The 24,452-nt window shown below is 40.4% G+C and overlaps 1 protein-coding gene across 1 annotated transcript in view; it reads left to right on the top strand.

Annotated features, from left to right (window-relative positions):
* Nucleotides 1-6,544: 6,544 nt before the first annotated feature.
* Nucleotides 6,545-24,452, top strand: part of LOC104473131 (complement C4) — a 62,131-nt gene continuing 44,223 nt past the window's right edge. The window contains exons 1-6 of the mRNA XM_086771928.1: nt 6,545-6,665; nt 17,535-17,617; nt 20,878-21,070; nt 22,130-22,313; nt 23,110-23,180; nt 23,489-23,574. Coding sequence (XP_086628054.1) covers nt 17,553-17,617; nt 20,878-21,070; nt 22,130-22,313; nt 23,110-23,180; nt 23,489-23,574 — 599 coding nt within the window. The 5' untranslated portion in view covers nt 6,545-6,665; nt 17,535-17,552. The remainder of the gene's footprint in view (nt 6,666-17,534; nt 17,618-20,877; nt 21,071-22,129; nt 22,314-23,109; nt 23,181-23,488; nt 23,575-24,452) is intronic.

Below are 24,452 nucleotides of genomic sequence, written 5' to 3'. Positions count from 1 at the left end.
TGATCAAAGACTTAACCTACAGATACTTTTTATATTTAGTTTAAGTTCACAACTAAGTTGCTAATGTAACCTAAGATCAATATTGCCTTTTTGCCTATATATGAAGTCACTATGACAATGAGAAATGCAGAATTTGTCTCCAAGAACCTGCATGTTTGGATAATAGCAGTCAATTATTCTACAGTAAAATGGGACACATGTAAATAATAGAACATTTTAATATTTATAAAATGCCTGTTTTGTATAAGCAGAGAAGGTCTTTTAAAAAATATATATATAAAATACAGAAAATAGGTGTTTATCAGTAGAGCTATTTTTCTGCTTTTGAATTTTAACAGATTGAAATATCATTGAAGTTGCTTGCAGGCAGAATCTTTTTTTAATTATTATTTCTTTTTATAAAATAGCATCAAAAACCATGTGTTCTACAAGCCAAATATTTAGCCCAGTAAACAACTTGTTCACTGCTTTGAATGGCATCTCATTACAACTCTGTGAAATGTTTAGGTTGATGGGGATTATCAGACTCATGTTTTTCTAACAATATATAAAATAATAGTGCAAACCTGCGATAACAAAGAAAAACACAAAGCGAACACTGAAAAGCTGGACAAGCATGAGTAACATTCATGAATCAAATATCAAAGTCCTCTGCCTGGGAAAAAAATCCCAATGTTTTCAGTAAGGCCTGCCAGATTTGTCCCATTGTTAAGAAACTGAATTTCTTACAATTCAGTGAACTATAAATACATCTGTAACAGCATGCCTTTTTTATTATGGCTTCGAGGTTTTAGATTTCAGCAAGATGTTTTGGAGGCTTATTAAGATTTTCTCTTCTACTTAACAAGTGGCCTTGTTTATACTAACCTGAATAAGTGCCTCATTCCCAGTTATGTGCACAAATATGTTAATATTTATCTATCCATGCAATAAACTGAGTATATTTTATATATATATATTTAATCTATTTCCAGATTATGTATTCAGTCCTCTTTTCCCTGGAGATGCTTATTCTGCTAGCAGTAATACCATTTGTTAAACCCTTTATACAATAATTACTGTGTTTAAATTTGTTATCAAGCTGTCAAAAATCTTTCCATGCATATTTATTTGGAACAATTTTTTGCTTATGTCTACGGCTGTGATATTTGGCATTTGTATCAGGAAAAAAAAAATAAAACTACTTCTGGTTTGGTTACTGATCTAAAATTTGTGTGTAACTATCACACTGTAATGCAGTGTTAAGAAAAACTGATTTTTCATATTGATGGAAGAACACAAACTTACTACTTAGTCTGCAATAAATCCCACTGCTTTGTTCCCAAAGTGATTGTTTTCTGGTCGTGACGTAGTCAGCACAGGAGTTGTTTTTTAGTCATTGTTGTTGTAGTCATGGCTCAGCGAGGGATTTTTCTTTCAATTCCAGAACATCAAAAATCTCTAGATATCCGCAAGTCCTTTGTAGGTTGGATTGCCGTGTTCCTGTGTGCTGGCAGGGTTTATCGTACTGGAGTCACTGACAGGCGAAGGTGACTGCAGCAAGCAGCACTTGTTCCTGCAGCGCTGATGTTGCTGGCAGTTGTTTCTTGTGCCAGGTCATTAGATTTCATTTCCAATGGCAAATACATCAGGTTAGAAATGTCTGAGATGTAGACACTTAGGGTTAACCTGTTACAAATACTATGATGCAGAAAGAAAAAGCAGCTCTGAACCTTTCCCCTCTCATCCCACCCTTTGTAAACTGGCCAGCACTGGCCTCTGATTTCTGTGTGAATTTTAAGTAAGCACCCACCTCCTTCACTGTCAGAAAGCTGTACTTTGTGACTAGTTACATGAGTAACACAGTGTATTTACCAACTGCTATAAGGAAGAGTGAACTAGTAGGCAGTGATTCCTGCGTTGCTATGTCTGTACCCTTCTACTACCTAAACTTGCTCATGTGGAGCACACTCTGAGATCATCCAGAGGGATCAAGTCATGTCCATGTTCGTTTTGGCACTTAGTGGGATTCTGATACCACTAAGGTGTCCATGCATGTTCCAGCAGGTCCAGGATGACTGCCTCTTCACAGGCCAAGTGTGGTTACATTTCAGCTTTTTTAGGAGTCAGGTTTTTTTAATGCATCCTCACTGTCTTTTGAAAGAATGACTCAACTCCAGCTCTGAAAGAATTCAGCTCCTGCCAGTGAATGCTTTGTCTTTGAAAGCTGTTCAGTTAATTACTCCCAAGTGATTGGCTGTTTGAGTTTTTATTTTCTTGTTATTTATCTTGTGAGATAATCCATTCAGAATTTACCTTGCACTACTGTTGCTTTGGTAAGTGACCATTGACTTCCAGTAAAAATGAAGGGAACAGCTGGAAGATTCTTAAATGATGCATCTTACTTCATTTCATGGTCAATGTTCACACACGTGTGGATGCCTCCTATCTCCTCTTACCTGCATTTTCATTATACAAGTTTTCCTGACTGTAAGTGTGCATGAAAAGCATGAATCTCTAGCTGCACAAGTTAAAGTGCTCCAGTTAAACTAGTGCAACTGGAAGATCAGGTGTAACAATTGTCACCTTTAGCATCATTTTGACCATTTTTGTAGCAAAAGCTCTAATTCAGTTACCATAGAAGACAAGAGGAGGCATTCTGGATAAGTGCATGATGCACCCATTTCTTTAAAAATATATTCACTTTTGCTTTTCTCCCTCTTGCATTCCCTTCCAAAAAAAAAAAAAAGCACATAATGCAACTGAACAAGACAGTAAGTGACAAAAAGAATTATAAAAGCTAAGGAATGTCTTCCCCAAAAAGAGAGGTCAAATAGATAAGACTCTTTTCCACTCTTCAGCCTCAGAAAGAAATACTCAAGGGAGAGTATTTTAGAGGTGCATTAAATCCTGAATGTTACAGAAACAATGATTCACTGTGTCTTGTAATATTTTAGAGAGATTCCACCCAACAAAATTGCTGGCTGCAAGGATGAAACAAAGTAGGCAATACCTAATCATCTGATGCAAAATTAAAATTGTAAGACTTATTAGTGAAGGGATGATGTTTATGCCAGACTGAAAGGAGTGAAATTCATGGAAGAAAAGTCCATTGAAATCAGCTATTTGTTTCAACAGCTAGTCTGAAAGGAGTGAAATTCATGGAAGAAAAGTCCATTGAAATCAGCTATTTGTTTCAACAGCTAGTTCAGAAAGCCCAAACTAGAAAAAGGTGGAAGGATTCAGATTGTTCATCTTCTCTTCCCTACAACTCCACTACTGGACACTGTCAGGGGCAGATCACCCAACCCAGAAGAGCCACTCTCATGCCCTAACAGTTGTACAAAAAGCCCCCAGCTTGGAATTGATAATATAAAGTACAAAAAAACATTTTTTTTTTCCTTGGGGTAAGAGGGAATGAAAATTTCCATTTGTCAGCACCCTAGATCTCTAACAGCTGGCTTACCTGCACATCACATCTGCCTAAACCTCCTGCTGAGGACCACTTGAAACGGTACCGCGAGTCAATAGCCTTTTCCTGGTGCATATCCTGTGAAGCCGTAAGATCTGGACAGAATGAGGTAAAGCATCTGGAGAGACGAAAGTGGAGGCAGAGGTAAAAGATACTGTTGATGATTTTGTTTATCTTATAAACATGTTCCATTTATTCTCTGCTGTTTGTAACAAAAGGTTAAAAGAATATTTCTTGGGCTATCAAATGTCTTTTTCACTGATTATTTTTTTCTTATGTTTCTAATGGCACCAAAATGATCCTGGCAAGAAAGAAACATGAATACCGAATGCTTTAAGTAGTAACTCATGGGCATGTGGCTGGGCTTCTCTTCAATTTCTTGGCAAGAGACTTGGATTTCAATACAGCAAGTTACACGGTGCCCCACTGGGACTGATCCCCCAGTATTTTCAAGCCCATAAACAGAGGCCTGAGCAGGATCTGGCTAATTGTACAGGTCAACACAAGCCTCTGTCTTCAGGAACAAAATGATGGCAGTATGTCGGGAGGCTGGCTTCATGGGAGGTATCCTTCTGTGCCCACCTCTCATAGGGGCATCACTCAAGAGTGCCAGAGACCACCTCATCGGCGGTGTGCCTTACACAGTCTCCTGGAGACAGCATTCCTGGCCTCCCATTGTCAGGATCTTGAAACACTCTCTCACAGTAGGAGGAAGGGGAAGATTTGTATCCAACCTCGAAGAAATAAGCTCGGGAGAGATTTATAATGGCTTTAGGAACATCAGCAGCTGCCTATGCATCACACACAGCAAATTCCATGTGCCCAGGACTTAGCAGAGGTGCTACATAATGCCCTCAATAACCCATGCAACCCTAATGCATCAGAGCATGCAGCACAGGCTCCTCAAGTTGTAATGTCAACCACTAACTGACCATGCTGCACAGGGGATGTGCTCATTTATGTCCTGTCTTCCAAGACTTCAGAGGCAAAAGTCTCAGCAGACTGTGTTCACTTCACCTAAACATCACTTAGATCCTAACTTTGGTGAACTTCCGTAACAAGGTCCAGAAAAACCCATTTATGGACTGTATCATGGTAGCCACAGACAACTAAAACTTACCTAACAGAATGAATGCGACAGAGCAGTGCAATTCTCGCTGCCTATTAAGGGTCTACATGCTGCATTTGGTGATGGGAAAAGCTTGATTTTTTTGGCACTGACTCTCAATACGCAGCCGGCTAGGCACTGGGACCTAAACCCTGTACTCCCTGCAGGAAGTACCAAAAAGTGGAATGTGACTGCAACTGCTTCTTTGCTAACTGAAAGTGGTTTCAACAAGACTGGCTTCACAGAAAGGATGAGTTTCACAGGCAGAGCTCACTTTCTTTTGTGTAGCCAGGCAATTCAATAGCTGCTTTCTCTTGCTGACAGGGTTTTTCTGAACTAGTTGTATAGTTAGCTTGCCCAGGACATTCCGATTCTATTAGAAGACATTAGCCCAAAGAGGTTTGTGTCCACGCCTCCTGCAACAGTCACATTTATTACTATTTCCTCAGCCTCAGAGAGCAGAACCACCAATAAAAGCTTCTAGCTGTGGTCTTTTGGCTCAGTGCACTGCAGCTTGGGTTTTTCCTCTCTGATTTGGCTGATAAAGTGAAGGTGCCAGGGAGGTATTTCTCTCCTACGACATTTCAGTTTCCTCAGGAACTGCATTTGATATATGTAACATCATTATGAATGGTAAAGGTGATGCCAACAATTAAAAAAAAACTCTTGCAGCATTTAGGCATGGCCTGTGGTTCCCATCTGAAACCGTCATCTGTGGTGATAAGCGTTATCCCAGTCTCCTCAGGAAGTGGCTGAGAAGTTTTGTTCTCAAAATGACTGGTGTCAAAGCATGACTGCAACAAGCGCACGTGTGCGTGCACATGCACACACAGAGAATATGTTTTTACTATTATATAAATTTTATATAAATTTCATTATATAATACATATTTTAACATATACATATAGTATATTTAATGTTTGTGCATCTTACATAGTATGTAATAGATAACAAGATATGTAAATAGTACATATTTTATATGTATGTTTGTATTTTTGTATTATATAGTACAAATTTTTATTTATATGTAATTCCTTAAGATAAGAACACAAGGATTAAGTGTTACGAGCTAGGAAGCAGAATTTGAAGTGTATTTGCCTGGAAGGAATCACAGCAGGCAGATCCACAGCCAAAACCTGCATTTCCCGGTGCTTGGGGTCAGGAAGACCGATTTGATATGCTCTGCTGGAGTCAGAAAAAAAGCAAACTGGTGGCATTCAGGATTGTCTCCCAGATGGTGGCTTCAGCTGTCAGAGCTCCTGGGACCAGCAGCTGTTATCTCTACTTCCAGCTTGAGCTTTTCAGTCCTGGTCTGCTGCAGGATGCCAGGGAGTAGCACAGCCATTCCTCAAAAATACCTCATGTTTGGAGAGCAGCAAGTAAATGCAGTGAGAAAAAGAAAAGTTAAATGACAGAAATTCTCCAAAAGTCCATGTTTCAGTATCTCTTCTATTTATTTTATGTCAAGGTGCCGCAGCAGCAGGATTTCCCCCTCCTGAGCATGTGCAGCCTGGAGATTGGAAAACAAGAGCCGTGGCAGTGGTTTCTCCTCGTGCCCCTCTCTTGGGCTGCCAGTCTCTCAGCTTCCCTTCTGCAACTGCTGTGAGCTGGGTTTGGTCGCTCATTAGCAGTGTGGCCTGGAAATGCCCCCAAAGAGGGGGAAGGCACCAGGCTCAGTCAGTGACCATGTGCCTCCAACGGCCGGTGACAGGGGATGCTGCCAGCATCCAGGCCATGTGAGGCCTCTCTCCCCAGACCCCAGACATTTTAGGAGAGTTCCTTTCATTTGGTGAATGTTTGAAGTTAAAAACTGCCCAGGGAATTTGGCTGCTAAACAAAGAAGAGCTGTCTGCTGTCAGACACAGTCCAAGATTTCTCAAAGGGGCAACAAAGGTGCCGCTTTATTCCCATGTGGATGTGGGCTTTACCTCCTCCTTGGCTCCCAGGGCAGGAGAGGTCACTTTGGTCCAGCTCAGCCCAGCCCTCACCATCCCTCTGGAGCACTCAAACTTAACTTTTGGGCTGCTTCTCACTGAACGTGCCGTGGCAATTACTCGTAAAACAAAGCGAAAAGGGGAGCTCAAGACGCAAGGAGCATCCTACCTGGTGAGTCACCAACACTGGCTGCAAACAGGTCTTTTTCGTGCTGCTGTCACACTGTGAGGTGAACTTGTTGCTTAAAACAGACTAGTAAGGTGGAAAAAAAGAGATAAATGTGTGCTTTAAGAAAAGTAGGCAGGCCAACAGGATGCTTGCAGATTAAAAGACACCTCTTTGTGGTAATAGTGTCACAAAACCAACTTGAATATTCAGAATGATCTTAATTTAATGACTTGAGAACAAACAGTTTTATCATCACCTCTGATTTATTTCTTTTGGATGTTTGCTTCATAATTTTCTGACAAGTGTAAATTCATTCTCCTTTTTGCCTAGCGCTGTCTCCTGTGTACCTGCACTTTAGAGGGAAGCCGTCAGGGCCACTTTTATCTTCTTGATGCAGATCTGGATAAACTGATCACACTGTGTGAATTTTATCATTAAGAGGAAAAAAAAACCCACACAGAAAAAAAATATACACCTGCATTTTACAATTTTCAGAAAATGTTAGCGTTCTGAAAATTAAATGCATCACAACTGACCAGGCGTTTTTCAGAGTCCAGTAAAATCAGCTGTTATGGCATCAATTAATTACACTGCAAAAATGGGGAAAATAAATAGCCTTCAGTATTAATACAATCATTAGCAGCAGAGATATAAAAATAGATATGGTTTGGACTTAGCTGTCTTCTTTCTTCCTTTGTGTCCTTTTACTTTATTACCTTCTTATTTTCCTTTTACTGTAGCTCCTTCCTGCATTTCCTTTAATCTACTTTTTGCTGCATGAAACTGTTGAAAACATGCCACCTTCTGTTCTTTTCAGCTCTTGCACACTCCCAGGAAAACTAACCTCTGGAATTCTCTGCCAAATGAGTGCAAGCCTGCTCACAGATACGTGCAAGCACATGCACATGCATGTAAACCTGGATAAGCACACATCTCTCAAATCCCTCTGAACTATCAAAATCTCTTTATTCACAGGCTTTTCTTTAGCTACACTATTTGCATTGTAGCTGTTACAACAAACATGCTCACTCAAGAGTTTCCCAGGAAACCAGAAATTAGGGCAACTCTGACCACTGTTGCCGGAAAGTAGAGGAAGGAGGAAAGCGATACTCCATCCAGTCTCTCTTTGATGACTGCACTGGACAAAGCTCTGTATCTGCTTTTTTCCCTTCTTACCTTCAGCTCCTCCATGTCCACACCTACACCCACACATATACACTTCCCTTCAGCAATGCTCTGGCAAAATCTCCCTCCTCTCCTTTCACTGATGCAGGGATGCTGAAGAGATTCTGACAGGGCATCCTCGCTTGCACACTACCATCAAAACACAGCTCCAGCCCCAAAGTTTTGCTTTTGTGCTTCATGACTTTTAATCTGAGTTTTTCTATTGATGATGATTCCTTTTCCTCAACAAAACACAAGGGGCATTTCTTACACCATGACCCCTCCACGAGTTTATTCCAGCATCTTAGTCCTCTGTTATCCCCCAAAAAGTACAACATTATGGGTATGGGCAGATTCCTCTGCATAGATTTTTCCTACCTATATTTCCTCTTCCCATTTAAGGAGTCACTATAACTACAGATAAACTTGGACTTTGGCAAGACCTGGGTGACTCTCCAAACTCCCGACGTGTGAGAAATGCTTTATTTTCTTTCCTCCAACCGCTAATGAGTAGAATGCTTCTTTCTAAGAAGCTAGGGCTGTGTTCAGGGGTCTTAGCTTCTTTTCACTGAGGATGTTGCAGTGGAAGACCATGTAGGCAGGAGATTTTCTGTGTTAGGTGGCAGGGATGAAGAGTAGCACATATAAGTGAGGGTAAGAGGATGTACCTAGCCACAGAAAATGGTGTTTGTGGGTTGCCTTTGCAGGCAAATAAGGACATGGTCAGGGTATATCTCTCAAGGCTGCAGAAAAGGGAGTAAAGTCTTATTCTTTATCTTCATTTGCATGAGGAGTGTTTTCCTAAGTTCACATCTGCATTCTTCCATATCTTACACACATTATTTTGTTTTTACGGTCTTGGATTTCATGTCTGACTCCTTAGAGAGGGCGCTTTCAGAAACCTGAGTTGCAGATAGGGTTATTTACTCCTTAAGAGCACTGTAAATACAATTATGCTAGCCTTTATTTCTACCATAACCCCCATGGCAGAAGGGCTATCTGTAAACTGTAAAGAGGAATAAGTAATAAGACTAAAATAAATATCCTTAGAAGATGTATTTTTTTCTCAGTGTTCTTTCAATCTCAGAGGAGTCAAAGACCCTCTCTGCCTGTTCCTGTGTGCCAGAGAGGTGTTAGCATTCCTATCACAATACCTTAAGGCACTTTAATTCCCATCAGAAGTGAAGGTAGCCCTCTGCCTACCATGAAATATGGGGAGCTTAAAGACGATTTAAAGCAATCTTTCCCCCTCCCTTTCAGTCATAAGTGGAATTTACCTGGAACAGAGAAAAGAGGCTCCACATTTTCAAGTCATCTGTTTTCCCAGATAAGCTCTTGACTCTCAGGGAGTGCAACGAGAAGAGTGTGTTGCAGTAAATCAGAAAGTCCATAAGGCGTGGAGTGAGGTCGGGCTTCTGACTGCAATAGTCACTTCAGAAAGGACACGAATGAGATAAGCCTTGTTTTTGGCAATGAACTGTGGTGGTCAGCACAAAGCAGTTCATTTTGCCTTCCAGGGTGTAATGCCACGAGGCTGATGTAGCTAGGTAAAGCAAAGTGTTAATGGCTAGCTCTGAACAGTTCTGCCAACAGAGAACTCACCAATCTTATACAAACTTATCCTTAAAATATGGCTTGAACAGCACTGCTTTTGCTGGGCAGTGAGTTAAAAAGCTGGATAGAAAGCTGGACTTGTACATGGACAAGTCGGGTCTGGAGACAGCCAAGTAAAGGCTATGATCTCAAGACGTGAGCAGCTCTCAGTATCCCAAAGTGAATCCCACCAGAGGTGTCTCAGAAGATAATGCGTGTTTGATTCTGAACTCCCAGTGGGCTAACTGGGACACCTTTGATGTGGGGGATATTATTCTTTTTTCCTCTTCTTTTGTATATGCTACTGTTTAAGGACTTCTTAGAACAGATCAGGATAGGTCCCTTCTCTAGAGTAAACGAAATCGTTTTTTAAAGACCGCCAGCTGTCATGGAGCTCAGACATGTACTGCTCACATATGGGCAGCCTGCGCTGTGGAAAACCACCCACATGCGTGGGAATCCGGAGCTGGTTCCCTGCTACTCCTAGTCCCTGTAGTGGGAAGCAGAAGGTGGGTCTCAGGGAGCGACACTCGCAGTTTCACGGTTCTTCATGGAAGCTTGCCTCCATGATGGAGAGCATGGCTGCCACTGGATGGCACCAGGACTCTGTAGGTACATCACTGCCGGAGGCGTGCGTGCTTCCTTTCAACATCCCTGACTCTGTCCCATCACCAGCCTGAGCGGTGCTTTACAAACAGACACAGCAAGACTCTGGAAGGAAGAAGACGGGCTGAAATTTCAGATGTGAAAGCTGTCACTGAAGACGCAGAATGCTGTAATGGATAATATTTTCAAAGGGGAATGTGATCTTTTATGCACACGCAGCAGTGTGTTACCAAGATGGGAATATTCTGCAGAGTACTTTGTGATCCTTTCCATACGGGCTGCTATTTCTGAATAATCACCTAGAGAATAATCACAGATGTGGAATACACCTTTTCCAACCATAGGATAGAGGGAAAAACATTTTTTTTTTCCCAAACTGTTTTTCCAAATCTTCCTTTTTACTGCTTCAAGCAACAGCAACAGCAATATATAGATGCTGGGAGGTTTAGCAGATTTTAGCTACAAGATTCTGTGTCTTAAAGCATATTATCATCCCACGTGTGACACAGGTCAGTGTCACACAGTCAGTCAACACTTTTTGCTACCTCAGTGGAGAACGCATAGCAAACCTACAGCAGATATTTTCAGAATAATGTGCAAGTAAATGCTGTTGATACTCTTCCCCACAGAAACTGAGGCTGGGCTTGCTGCCTAAATGTACACCTGCAGCATATTTATTGAAGCCAACAAGCTTTACTGAAATCACCAGAGAAAGAGGTCATCTTTGGAAATCCAGCCTTCCACTACATTATGTTGTAATTCTTAAAGATCTCTGTTGATTGATTGTTTATTTATTTGTCACTACTCAGACAGAAATGTAAAAACCTGTGAAATGGAAGCCGGTCCCAAATTTACTCAAGAAACTGCAGCTGGTGGCAGCAAGGAATGAGAAAATTCCTGTAAGGCAGAGCATAACAGCCCAAGACTGAGATGCTTGCTAGGGGCCAGCCTTGACAGCCCCATGCTATGTATGACCTTCAGGAGGAGTCTGCCTTGGCACTTGGGTGGCAGAGGACAGTGGACTTTGGCTGCAGGAGCCAAGGAACGGTGTCCAAGCCTAGGAACAGGGTGAGCAGGCATGGAATTAGGTCTGAGACCTGGACTTCTATCTGAGGCTTAGAGTGCAGCAGCCACCAGCTCCTTCAAACCTGCTATTTATTTCCTCCACCCCACCAAGCCAGAGACAGACACAGCGGTGCAAGTAGAAGAAGGAAAACTGAGACAGATGCCCAGACATGGATGGCACTGCCTCCCAAAGCTGTCTGCTCACTGCCCTGAAGAGAGGAGAGCAGAGGTATGGCCCCTGCCTTGGCTCTCAGAGGCTGGGCTGCTCTCAGAGGTGGCAGCAGGGTCGCTGCTGGGACCACAGACTGAACGAGAACAGTGCAGAGGTGGCTTTAAACCACATCCAAATGTACCTGAAAACTAATCTTCCTCATTCAGGAGTCAAGTCAAAATCTCACATGAATGGCCTGGAAATGTGACCCACTTTGTAAAAATACATAGCAGGAGATGTGCTTACATATTAGCAAGGGCAGAGCCACACTTCTTCCAAGATGTGTTGACTAAATAAATGAAAACATCCCTTGTGTTCGCATTTTTTTTCTGTAGGTATGATGTGTAAACCATATAATCTAGGCAGGGTGTGTCTGACCTGACTACCATCAGCAGAGCCTTGGGGACATGTAGCCAGTCCCCTTCTGAAGGCACCAGTACTCCCCTCTGCACCTAAGCCACTGAGAGGCCAGCTAAGTTGTCTTCTTTTGTACCATTTGGCTGGAGGCTTTTTTTTTCTGCAAAATTGCGTTGGCGGGAGGGACGAGTCCTGCTGCAACCACCATGTCTAGGCTGGGTATGGTACCTACGCCTGACAGTACGAAGAGGCACATTGTTCATCCAAATAGCTGCCTAAAAAAGCTGATGTCTGCAAAGGGTCAGGGCTCCATGGCTAAATTTCTGCAAAAAGAGGAATCAGCATATATTACCTGAATAGTTGTCCCACTGAGCTGCTATGAAATTCATCCAGATTTTACTCCTTTCTGACCGGACAGCAGTTGCTCTGCTTGTGCCCTGGGTAAGGACTGCAGCTCCTGGCACTGAAAGGTGCTCTGACTGAGCAGCTTCTCCTTCACAATAAAAACAAAACTCTCCTGATGCTCATATCCTGTCCTCTTTCCTCCTTTCTCTTTGAATTTCACCCTTGAACATTAAAACCAAGGGATCAAAAAAAGTAGGACAGCTTCTGATCTTCTGTTTAGCTGACCTAAAATTGTTGGAGTGCGATGGAGGTTGGAGCAGAGCCTTCTCCCAGGCTTGGAAGAGGAGAAGCTTTCTTGTGTCTCGTGTTTCTCTGAGTTACTGGGTGAAGTGAATGTTTTAGATTTAATTTGCAGATCAGGATAAGGAAAGCTGCCAGTGGCAGATAGGCATGTGGTAGCTGTGGTTGTATGTGGTACATGGTTTTTTTTCTCCTTTTGTTTGTCAAACATTTTTTAGTATAATCATCTAAAACATTGGAGTATCTCCATTTAACAAGTCAGGAAATGCAAGGAATGAGGGTTAGTAATAGTTACAAATTACTTCTCTAAATTTTGCCTGCATAAAAGGCTAGTTTTCCTTGATTTCATGATATGCTCCCAAATCCACAAAACTGGCTGTGTAACCTTTATTCTTATTATTCTCAGCTAGTTAAAAGTTTAGCTTTTGACACTGATATGTTCAAGATGCATTTTGCTTTTTAACTTGTTCTTATCTTTTGCTCCCATGAAAAGGAGAAGAAAAGAATGCTCTAAAAAGACAGTTGTTATGTTAATTACGGTTCAGAAGAATGGAGAAGTTGGGAAAGATCAAAATATCTGAAATATGTTAAATTTTGTAGGTGATGTGTATTTGCTACAGTTAGTAGCGAGGAAAAAAAATGGATTGTCTTTGGTTTTTATAGTGAAATTGAAAGAAAAGAAAAAAAAGCCATGAAGGATGGATTTGAGACTAAAACTCCAGATGGAGCGTCAGGATGTTTGGGTGCAATGACAACACCCCAAATGCCCTATGTGACCTAGGCCAAGCTGTTTTCTTCCTCATTTCCAGAGATTCTTTGCTTTCATCTGGAGTGAGAGAGCCACCTGCATGCTCAGACCTCTCCTCCTTTCCTGGCCGTGAGCTGTCCAATGGCTTTTTCTTTCAGCAAGGCTCTGGTTCGTATATTTGTTAAATTTGACCCACATTCCTTAAAGGTGCCAAAAGCTCTGAGATTCTGAAAAAGGTAGTTAACCAAAAATCCAGGATGTGTTATTATACTAGGGTGAAATGCTGTGTCAGGAGTATAATGCAATTATTGCTTGACCTAAAAAAAAATACTGTCTTATATAGGTCATCTTTCCAACATGGTAAATTCCCAGAAGCAGTGCTGGTTTTGCACATTTTTCACAAGTCCTAATTTTTTTCCTTTTCTTTTTCTTTTTTTTTTTTTCTTTTTGACAGTATGTTAAGAAAATCACAGAATTGAGCCTACCCATCAGGAAAATGAGGGAGGAACCCAGGAGAAAAAAAAAAAGTAAGACTTGTTGCTTAATCCCCCCAAAATCCAGGCTTCTCAGTGAGAGCAGAAAGCCCCATGGATATATTGGTTTTCCTCTTTTAGAGAGATTGTTGGGTTTTTTTTCAGCAGATACAATTAAGAGCACTAAATGCAGAACATTTAAAGAAAATATAGACAAAAAAGGACAATTTTTTATGGTAAAAGCAACTAAAGCCTATATTAACTTTTTAATTCATGACCTAGATTATGATAAAGAAAAAAGTATAGTTTGAATTTACATTTTCAATTTACATTGATGCTAAAGAGAAGTTATCCTTCTGTTAAGAGGAACTTTTCAAATTAGACCCACACTTCATGGTCTGCTGTTGAAAAAGGATTTCAAAATCTAATTTTTTGAGACGTCAGAAGTGAAACATTGCCTTTTGTGTTTGTCACAATTCCCTGTAATTCGGCAAAGAGGATATCACCACGGTGCTTATTTGTAAAATGTCCTTTGTGAAGCTGTCCTTTGTACCCTTCTGCCAGGCAAAGGTGAAAGAGTGCAGGAAGAAAGCAAAAGAAGAGTTTGGTCTTGTTAGTATTTAGGCAGATTAAGGGGAAAAAGCCTTTTGGAAGAACTTCAAGCCGAAGAACAAAAACTACTGCTGGTGCTCAAAACACTGTGAAAACCTACAAAGTTCAAATGAAGGTACTGAAAGGAGAGAGAGCAAATATTTAAAATAAAGCAAGTCTGTCTTCCTGAGTTCAGGGTTCACTAGTTCCTTCTTACACATACATCAGTCCCAAATTGTGCTTTCCACAGGTGGTACTGGACTGTGGGTCAACTGAAGGATCAATAGCGTACCTGGCGAAAAGTGGCTGATGAGTAAATAGTAAAGGACTTTGCCTTTAGAAAAAGGACAGGCACATAAGTTATTTTAGGATGAGTTTTCTCTGTTTTCTCTTTCACACATGTACTGGAGACCTTCAACCAAAAGAACCTGTAAATTTTATTTTATTTTATTTTACTTTATTTTATTGCATTGTATTGCATTGCACTGCATTTTATTATGTCATATTTTAACGTGGCTTTGGACTGGAATATTTTGCATTATACTAGAAATCACAATACCAGCCAATCTGAAGAATCTGTAATACTAGAAAACTGGTGCAATGATCATTTTATACAAACCCAGAGACAGAAAAATAAAGAATAAGAAATTTTAAGTCTAGTTATATAAGGGTTATGTATACACTTGCTGTTCTGTGTTTGTCAGAGATAGTGAGAAAAATCCCTGGTTAATTACAGTTGCTGGTTTATATTTTGAAGGAAAAAAAAATGCCTGTATTAAGAGTTAGAACCCCTCCTTAAACTCAAGTATAAAATGGTTATGCACTATGCACTATATTGCTATGGATAGCTGTTATGTGCAAACACACCTATATATACATTCATACTTCACAAGGAAGCAAAAGTGTGCGAATCCAATTAAAAACAAGTGAAAGCAAAAAAAACCCCTACTTTTGCAAGGTCCCCTTTAAAAAGTGATCTGTGAAAACAGTTTACTGTGAGTTTATGAGAGGCTATTTGTATAGCTGTACAAACAGACCTCGGTCCCCTGACAAACAAGCCAGCCCAGACAATGGGAAGCCCCTTTCCTCCTCTTTGATAAAGACTGGCACAACGGCAAGATTTTTGTGTGACCCCCACAGTGCAGAGTTGTTTTTCCTGTGACTTCAGATATAGGAAATCCATACTGGTCTTCTGCAAATTGTTGACATTTGCAGTCTTCTGCAAATTGTTGACTTTTCAGCCCTGAGAACTCCTTATGTGTTTCTCAAGCAAAGAGCATTGACCCTGCAGATGTTGATTTTTTTTTTCTTATTTTTTATTTGTCTGGAGGAAAAAGAAATAAAGGACCCATCCACATTCTTGTGCTGTTTTAGTGACTGAGATTGCTCAGTGATTGCATCAGCCTCAACCTTAGATGGCAGACGTGTAAGACCTAGCAGTGGAACTGTCTCTGAAAACAGTAGGAGCCTTAGGATGCTCCACAGCTACTGCTGCTCTTAATTAACTTCCCCCATTATATTCTCTTTCTTCATGCAAGGGTGAGAAGTCCTTATTTTACCAGCTGCAAGTTTAACAAGCCTCTTTTGCTCCCCAGGGAGAGCATGAGCCCTGTTCCCAAGAGAACAACTTCTTCCTAAAAACCTTTGTCTTTGTCCTGAGCACAAACTAACTTTGTGGTGGAAATCTCTACTCTTCCTTGCCACCCAGCTTGGGTTTGGGAGGCCAGAGGCCTTGAGAAAAATGATGTGATCTTGGCATGGAAATAAATCAGTTTTTTTCAGTGCAAAAACGGAGAGGAAATGAAAAGGTGGGAAGAGAGGGCAGAGTAAAAATAACTTTGCAGTTCCCATTTCTGACCTCTTGTAAATATCTCCCAAAGAGCAGGGATTTGGACCCTGAGGATCTGTAGGTGCCTTTCCTCACCTTCTCCCTCCTGACTGACAGCTGAAGTGGGAGTGGAAGGCAGAAGAGGAAGGGTGAGGGCAATGGGCCATCTCTTGGAAAAAAAACCCTATGCCTAGAGCAAGTAAAACTTAGCTTTTGCTGATGTGAGTTTGAAGCCAGAACATTTTCATTGCTATCACTGCTGGTACTTTCTGTGACCACCAATGAACAGAAAGTACTTGCCACCCATCTGTTTTTGTCTCAGAGGGAGCTCCCACACTTGTGACACGCTCAGTGTAAAATACTGAACTGGTTTGTTGACGCGTTACGCCTTCTTCTATTCCCCTCCCTCCTTGTCCTGAAGCAACACTTGCTGTGAGCCATTTAGGTCTGAAGAGCAAGGCAAGGGATGTGGGGTGAGGTGGGGAGGGTCCCCTTCACGCTCACAGTGCAACGCGGCAGTGGGCAGTGAGCCCTTGCTGTCAGCGTGAATTCACCTTACAAATGATGGAGTGCTGGTTTAAGGCATCCGTTTTTTTAAATTAAAGACACAGACTTAAATGTGATGTATGAAAGGGCAGTTTAACGCCCAGAACTTGGGGGCAGCCATGTGAACATTACCTGCCTGTAAATCAGATCGGCATTTTTCCATTCTCATGAGTCAACAAAACTATGTTGGGGAGACAACGATCTGGCTTGCAAAAATGAGACCTGATGGGAGTTCCAATTTGTTTTTCATTTGCCTTTGATCAAAACTGATTCCTCCACAAATAGCTGTTCCTCAGATATATATATATATATATTTTTTTTTTCCGCCTGTTTTTGAGTGTACTTCCTATAAAGACATTGTGTGTCCTTCCTGCAGTCTGGAATGCCTTATGTGCTTATGCTGAGAATGATTACCCTCTGTTTTGACCATAAGGGAAAATTGGGCTGAGCAGTTTGGACAGAGGCATTCATTTTATTTCCACTTACGTGGAAGCAGATGAATGCCTTCAGGCACTACAGACTGGGACTGAGTTGTTCAGGCAGATTTCCAGCACAGTTTGTTTGGTGCTGTCTAAACCCGAAGGAGCTTTCTCTCACCTTTGCTGGATCACAGAGATGCCTCAAGTTAAGTAAGGGCATAGAGAGGAGACCTCTCACTCCGATTTGTCCCCATTTAGAAGTACTTTATGGCCACTCTTTTAGCCATAGTGTCTTGTTTGATTTTGGGATTGCCTTTGCCGTATTTGCGAAAACTTCTCTCTGCACATGATTTTCAGTTGCTGTAATGTGAAAATATTGAAGTTGGGAAGTGAATGAGTGAATAATCAAATGTAAAACTGTGGTTTAGTCCAGAGTATGTCTTCCCAGACTATTAATTTGTACATCACTAGTATGTCCATCATTATCGGTCACATGATTTTGCAAGCTATTAATAAATAACCAGGATAGGTAATGTTCTTTGCTGTAGCGTGCCACCAGCCCATTTCTTACAACTTGCACCTCACGGGTAGTTTGACAGTGGCTGTTTGGTATTTCTGTTTTTCAGATGTTGTAGAGTTTTCCAATGGAAAGGCTGGTATTTTTGATGAGCTTTTGTTCGCTGTTTTCCAATACACAGCAAGCACCATCGTAAGTACATTTTATTATTAATTCTTCACTCCTAACAAATCTCTTGAAAGAGAAAGTAGGAAATACTAATGGTCTTGATAAAGAATAAACAAAGCCTGTTTTTTGGACCACTGAAAATTTGTGTAACCTTAAATAGGTAAAAAGTAAAAAGCTTAAAACCGCCCTTTTAAGGCACCTCCAAGTGGAGAGATCTCCATTCAGTAACAAATAATCAAAAATGTCCTATTAAAGCATAATTTTCATGCTGTTATTGCTGCTTGTTCATCTTTAGTTTATGACTTTTATGAAACTGAAAAATCTCGGGAAATAATAACTCTCCTTTCTAGAATTGATTTATATGTTGCAGAAAGCAAAAGTTTCACATTTGACAGAGCTTCAGGATTTTTCTATTCTTAGCCTCTATTTTAGTGGAGATTTACATATGTTGATACTGGTTCTTCTAGTTGGACAAATTCCTGGGTTTGGAAAACAGACGTAACTCTTTGAGAAAACGTATGGAGCATGTTAAAGGTCCTTCAAATTGACCTTTATCTGTAGGGCAAAGGTACAGGAGAAGAGACTCTTGCTTTGCTCCCAGCAGGATTAAGTAGATTCATGTACTTGCCATAGCCAGAGGAAAACTTTGATGAGATATTTGGGCAGGCAGGACAAATCCTCCCCCTCTTCCATGTCATCCCATCTTTGAGGTTATTTCCAGTCCCAAATACTTATCTTCTTAGAAGGTTTTCACCAGGTGCAGACTCCTGCCTGCAGTCTGGTGTTGACCTCCAGTGTCCATATCACCATGAGAACTATAGCCCCACAGAAACCTGATATTGGGGTACCAAGTACTGTTCATGAATCTTCGTTCATGAATCTTTCATCTTCAGTAAAGCACTGACTTTTTAATCTGTGAGAAAAACTCAGTGGAAACAGGGACTGAGATACTTTTTTTTCTGAGGTCAATGGATGCGGGAAACACAGGCTTCTGAATGTACTAAGTATATGAAGCTGAACATTAGGTCAGGAAAATATTGTCACGATGCTCTAAGACCAGATCTGGCTTGTGTCTGGCTAGCTGGGATCTAGTGACCGTGTGTCTATCTGAGCTATTGCATAGGTAAATTTTTAAACAAGTAACTATACTGATGGAAAAAACTCGTCTCTAAATTTCTGTAGGCTACAGCAGAGAACAAAACTTACACTCTTTTTTCCATATGTGAAGAAAGGTCTTGTGTGTAAGTTCACTCCTCTTTTACTAGAGCCAACAGACTCTCAGCGGGTGGTGCAGTGACACTTTTAGAGTCAAGCCCCATCAATGCCACTGAGAAAATACAATAAACACAAAAGAAAATGAAAACTTTCTTCTCAACATTCAAGCATTTGAATGTATATAGATGCCAAACCTGCCTGACTAAAAATTTATGTTACCTTAAATAGGTAAAAAATTAAAAGCTTGAAAATGCCCTTTTAGGGCACTTTCAAGGGGTAACATCTCCATTCTGTAACAAATAATGAAAAATGCCATGCTACAGCATGATGTTTGTGCTGTTATTGCTATTTGCTTATAGCATTTACCAGACTGGAAAATCTTGGGAAAGAATAAAGACAATGAGACAAACGAAAACTATAACGATCAAGATCAAGAATTGCATGAGGGCAAATGTAACTGAAATATAAGTTTCATCATTCATTGTGAACTGGAGACATTATGAAGTATTTTCACAAATGTATAGGTAAAAACAATCAAACTTTTAAATGTTTATTGAAGACTGTTCTGTTTCTCTTTACCAAGATCCCTATGTTTGTGTGAAGACTCAGACTACCTATGATGCATTTCACTAATCATATGGAAGGAGAGAAATGATTTTTATTCTGTTTTCACAGTACACTGTGATTATTATCAGAAGAAAAGGAAGTAAATTGCAGTTTTATTTGAAAAAAAAAACTGTTTTATTCCCTTATTTCTATACCTTTCATTTTATAAGTTTTAAAAAGAACATTTTTTTTTTAAGTTAAAAAAGAGAAAGTTCAGCCAACCCATTCTGATAATGGTAAAATTTTTTACCTGTCATTTTAGAAATCTTCTGAAAAATAATCATTTTCCAAAGGTGGCTTTCTTGAGCTCAGAAATGTTTTTTTTTTATGTACTTGCCGTTACACCATTAAGACATAGGTCTTCACACAGTACTCTGATTTTTGTGTATAAAAGATACTTGAAAAAAAAAAGAAAACAAGAATCATAGAATCATAGAATGGTTAGAGTTGGAAAGGACTTTCAAAGGTCCTCTAGTCCAACCACCCTGCAAGGAGCAGGGACATCCCCGACTAGATCAGGTTGCTCAGAGCCTCATCCAGCCTGGCCTTGAACGTTTCCAGGGATGGGGCTTCCACCACCTCTCTGGGCAACCTGTTCCAGTGTTCACAACTCGCATTGTAAAAAATTTTTTCCTAATATCTGATCTAAATCTACCCCCCTCTATTTTAAAACCATTACCCCTTGTCTTATCACAACAGGCCCTACTGAACAGCCTCTCCCCATCTTTCTTGTAGGCCCCCTTGAGGTACTGGAAGGCCGCTATTAGGTCTCCCCGGAGCCTCCTCTTCTCCAGGCTGAACAGCCCCAACTCTCTCAGCCTGTCCTCATAAGAGAGGTGCTCCAGCCCTTTTATCATCTTCGTGGCCCTCCTCTGGACCTTCTCACTGCGGTGTCTCATTACCAGCATTTCACAAACAGTGACATCTCAATGAAGATCAGCTACTTGAAACCCCATACGTATGGTTATATAGGAAATTGAAACCTCCTGACATATTAAATTATAAGCTAGCATAATGTAAGTGCTAGCACATGAAGATACATGACTTCATGGTATCAAATATGTATTTAAGAATAGCTATTCATTGTCTCTTCATGCATGGCCTGTTTTTTTTTCCAGAAAGCTGAGTTTATAGAACTTTCTCTGGGTTAAATCAGGCTATAAAGGACATTGTCAGTCTATGTGACATATTGCAGGGGTTTTTTGGCTCCTATCTATAGGGACTGATCTTTTGTGGCATCTAAACTTGGTGGTTCAGAATCTGGGTATCAGTCAGACAGAAACTGTCTTCTTTTAACCTTTACACTGACTAACAAGGGGGATGGTCTGGGTGATCTCCCAGTCCCAAGCTCAACTATTCCATGAGAGTTTGTTTTTTTCTTTAAAATTTATATTGGCTGGACATTCTTGTATTATGATAAAATCAGCCTACATACTGGACAATCTGCTTCTATGTTGTTTCAGATATCTTATTACTGCCCCAAATGTGGTACATTTGGGCACACAAGAGACAGTAACAGTTCAAGTCCATGGAGCACAGCACCCTGTGCAAGTTACTGCATACTTCAAAGATGAGACAGAAAATCAGCTCCTATCAGAGAGGACCATCTTTAACCTTGACCAAAATAACGACTACCAAGAGATGAAAAAAATAATGGTGAGTCTACTATCATAGTGATGTAAATGTTTTAATTCGGTGATAAAAATCACATAACCTGTACTAGGAATATGTTGGAACAGAGACAACATTGATCCCTAGAGACAGATGACAAAACACCAATTTTGGCGACAGCAGCACCATGTTCACCCAACTAGATAATAACACGATGCCTAATATTATTTTGATGGTGATTGTAAGGACACAGTTGTGCCCAACAAGCAAGCTCAAGATTTTGTCACATGGTGATGAAAGATCTTTTCATCACTGTAGATCAATGATGAAATTAAATTTATAAATATTTAATTGTTTTATTACTGTTTGTTGGTTTGCATCACTTAAACTAAGACTGCATTCCTGCCTGTGGCCTAGTGGCCATTTTTACTAAACAGGATAAACCTTTATAAATGTGTGGTCTCTCAGACCAAAGCCTGTGATGTTTCTGCAAACCTGTAAGTTGTTCTTGCTTTGCATCATTTGCTTCTGACATGATTCTTTGAAGTCTGGCAGCATTTAGTTCAGGAGTACTAGTTTGGGCTATTTGTTTGGAAAACAGCCTATAGCAAGACTTATTTTTGCTTTGATTGATTACTCCCAAAGCTAAAAGCTGAGCTTTCAAATCAGGTTCCTGTTGAGCATGATATTTAGAAACATCGTATTAACCTGCATAAGGTAAAGCTCTAATCTCATAGCCAATATTTCAGCAAGAGAAGTGTTACAGGGTGCTGGCTACAGCTACCAACTGACATGGTAATTGGAATTTAACATGCATGTACTCCGAAGAAAAGTTACTGGGCTTGAGTTATTACCATTGGACAAAATAATGTGTATTTCTATGGCAGAAAATGGAGGATTAGATAATATTTGTACTTAAAAAGAAATACTCATCCAGTAAAAAAAGATATAACATCCATTAAGGAAGATATAATTTAGTATCTTCTGCTGAATGGTGCTAATAAAATTATATAAGCACTTCAGCTGGTTTTGGTCAGCTGCATGGCCTCGAAGTTACCAGGTTCACGTCTGACTCTGTGGGGTTTTTTCTTTTGTCCTCTGCAGGTCAAGCCAGGGAACCTACTGCAGCATCTGTCCAAGAAGCGTAAAAAGCCACATATTCTGCTAGTCACTGAAAGCAGGGACCTTTATAAGTACACCGTTCAAACTACTCGTGTCCTCGTGTCATCCAGGAAGGGCTACATTTTTATTCAGACGGACAAGCCTATATACACACAAAGTGCCAAAGGTTAAATTACAAATGCTACGTTTGAGATGTTGAACATAGATGTTAGAAGGGCACGATTAGAAAAAGTAATAAGAACTTGATCCTTCCTGATGTAAAACCTTCTCGTTTAACCCCAGCTATCTCTGCACTTACCAGCCGGTCCAGATTTCAAACTCGCCTTCTGCAGCCAGGGCTTCTGCAGGGTCTGCACCGCACATTGCAGCAACTCATGTGGGAACGCCACCTGAGCCAAAAAAATATATTCTCTCTTCTAACAGGAGCCAACCAAAATCTGCTCCTTTTTGTTCCAAAAACTTAATAATTCTTTTCCTTTGGAAAACAAAATTGTGAGAAACCTGAAAAAAAAACCCTCCTATTGCTTCTGCTTGCAACACAGCAATAAGTATCTTTTGCACCTTAAGACCGTAACGATTTTGTTACTTAACAATTTAAGTAAGCAACAAGAGAGGGAAGTCAAAAAAGGTCTTGAGTTTGGTTGCAGGCCTTGACTGCAGAAGGAATACGAAAGTGAGTGAAGGTCCCCAAATATTCTATGATTCTATGAGTATTTTTTGTAATTTGTTTCAAAAAGCTCAGTCATGTAACATGTGAAGCCTACAGAAAAATGCAATACTCTTTTGAAATTTCTCAGGATTCTTTTCATTAAAATAAAGTGTTTTATCCTAAATTCAGTAACTTGGTTATTGTAATAATTGTAATAATAATTGTAATAATAATAAAAATAAGCTTGTGATAATTACTATCCAGATAGGCCAAAAATAAATATGTGAACTCATTTTTTTCTTCTATTAAACAGTAAAATACAGGATCTTCATTCTGGACAATGCTATGAGGCCAACAGATGCCACAGTTACTATCGCCGTGCTAGTAAGTATACAAAAACCACTGGTAATGAGCACTTCTTCATCATGGGACTTATAAAATCTTCCACAAAAGATCCAAGAGTAAACCTATAGCCATGAATCAGAAATCAGAAATTACATGTTGTGAGGTACATCTAGTCATTTTTGGTCAATATTAGGAGCACAGAGGGAGATGTAATGTATGAATGTTAAAACAGGAAAGTAAGCGGAGTATTTTCTCTTCCTTAGGTCTAGTAGATGAAATTGAGCTTTTGGATGTAAGCATTTGACTCTTGGTGCATGAGTTTCTGTTTGTTTTCTCTCTCTCAACAGAATTCAAAAGGGATAGTGGTCAAAATGTCAGACCAGAAAATAAGAACAATGTCCAGTCAACACTTTGCAATACCTGATGTTGCTGAGTACGTTACCACTGTGCCTTGGGCTTTGCAGCAGAACTACCTTCAAGCTAAAAACAGTCTTCTGTCCTTCCTTTCCCTTCTTTCCACTCTACTCCCCTGTTTTCCTCTCTTCTCTTTTTTTTTTTTTCTGCTGTGTATTGTCTGCTTTACCATTTCTTTAGAACAGCAGGTAGACAGGAGTCACCCTAAAGCAGAGTTTTGCTCTGGTAACACCTGGGAAGCAGCGCAGCGTGACAGCAGGGAACCAAGCGCGGTTGTGCTGGAGCCTCATGCCATGGCAGGGTCTATGCCTGAGCTGGTCACTCCACACTCCCTAACCTGTCACTGGAGAGAAAGTCACGTATTGAGGCTGCCGTTCATCTGACCTGGTTTAGAGACCAATGTCAGGATGAGATGTACCATGCCTCGGCGCTGTCTGTTTCTCTCCACTGGCTGTAGAGGAGCCTGAGGGGACCTACTGAGATGCAAGACCTCACGTATAACATCTGAAGTGAGGACTAACCCCACCTCCTACTAACAGGATCAAGCCATCCAGATGCATCCCCTTTATATGTCGAAGTACTTAAGATTTTTAACTGCTGAATTGCTTGAATTACCATTCTACTCTGCTCTTGTCTCTCTCATATCTCTCTCACCATGGAGCAGAGATTGAGCCTACAGTTAATATCTTTCTACCTTTAAGCACCTCATCTTGGAGAGATGAGTCCAGAATTTAATGTTAATATGCTGCAATTAGCAACATTTATCCTGGTAAGGAAAAATGTAGGAAACTGCTTAGTATCTGCTCAACCATATGACTACGTTCAGGAGAGCACTTCTGCAACAGCTGAGTTTGCCAAGTGTAATTAATTACCTCTGATTTCAAACAGACAAGCTTT

The sequence above is a fragment of the Chlamydotis macqueenii genome, chromosome 1 (genome assembly GCF_036417535.1).
Source record: "Chlamydotis macqueenii isolate bChlMac1 chromosome 1, bChlMac1.mat, whole genome shotgun sequence".
NCBI classification, from domain to species: domain Eukaryota; kingdom Metazoa; phylum Chordata; class Aves; order Otidiformes; family Otididae; genus Chlamydotis; species Chlamydotis macqueenii.
The sequence above is the reverse complement of the archived record's forward strand: the minus strand, read 5'-3'. Positions and strand labels throughout refer to the sequence as shown.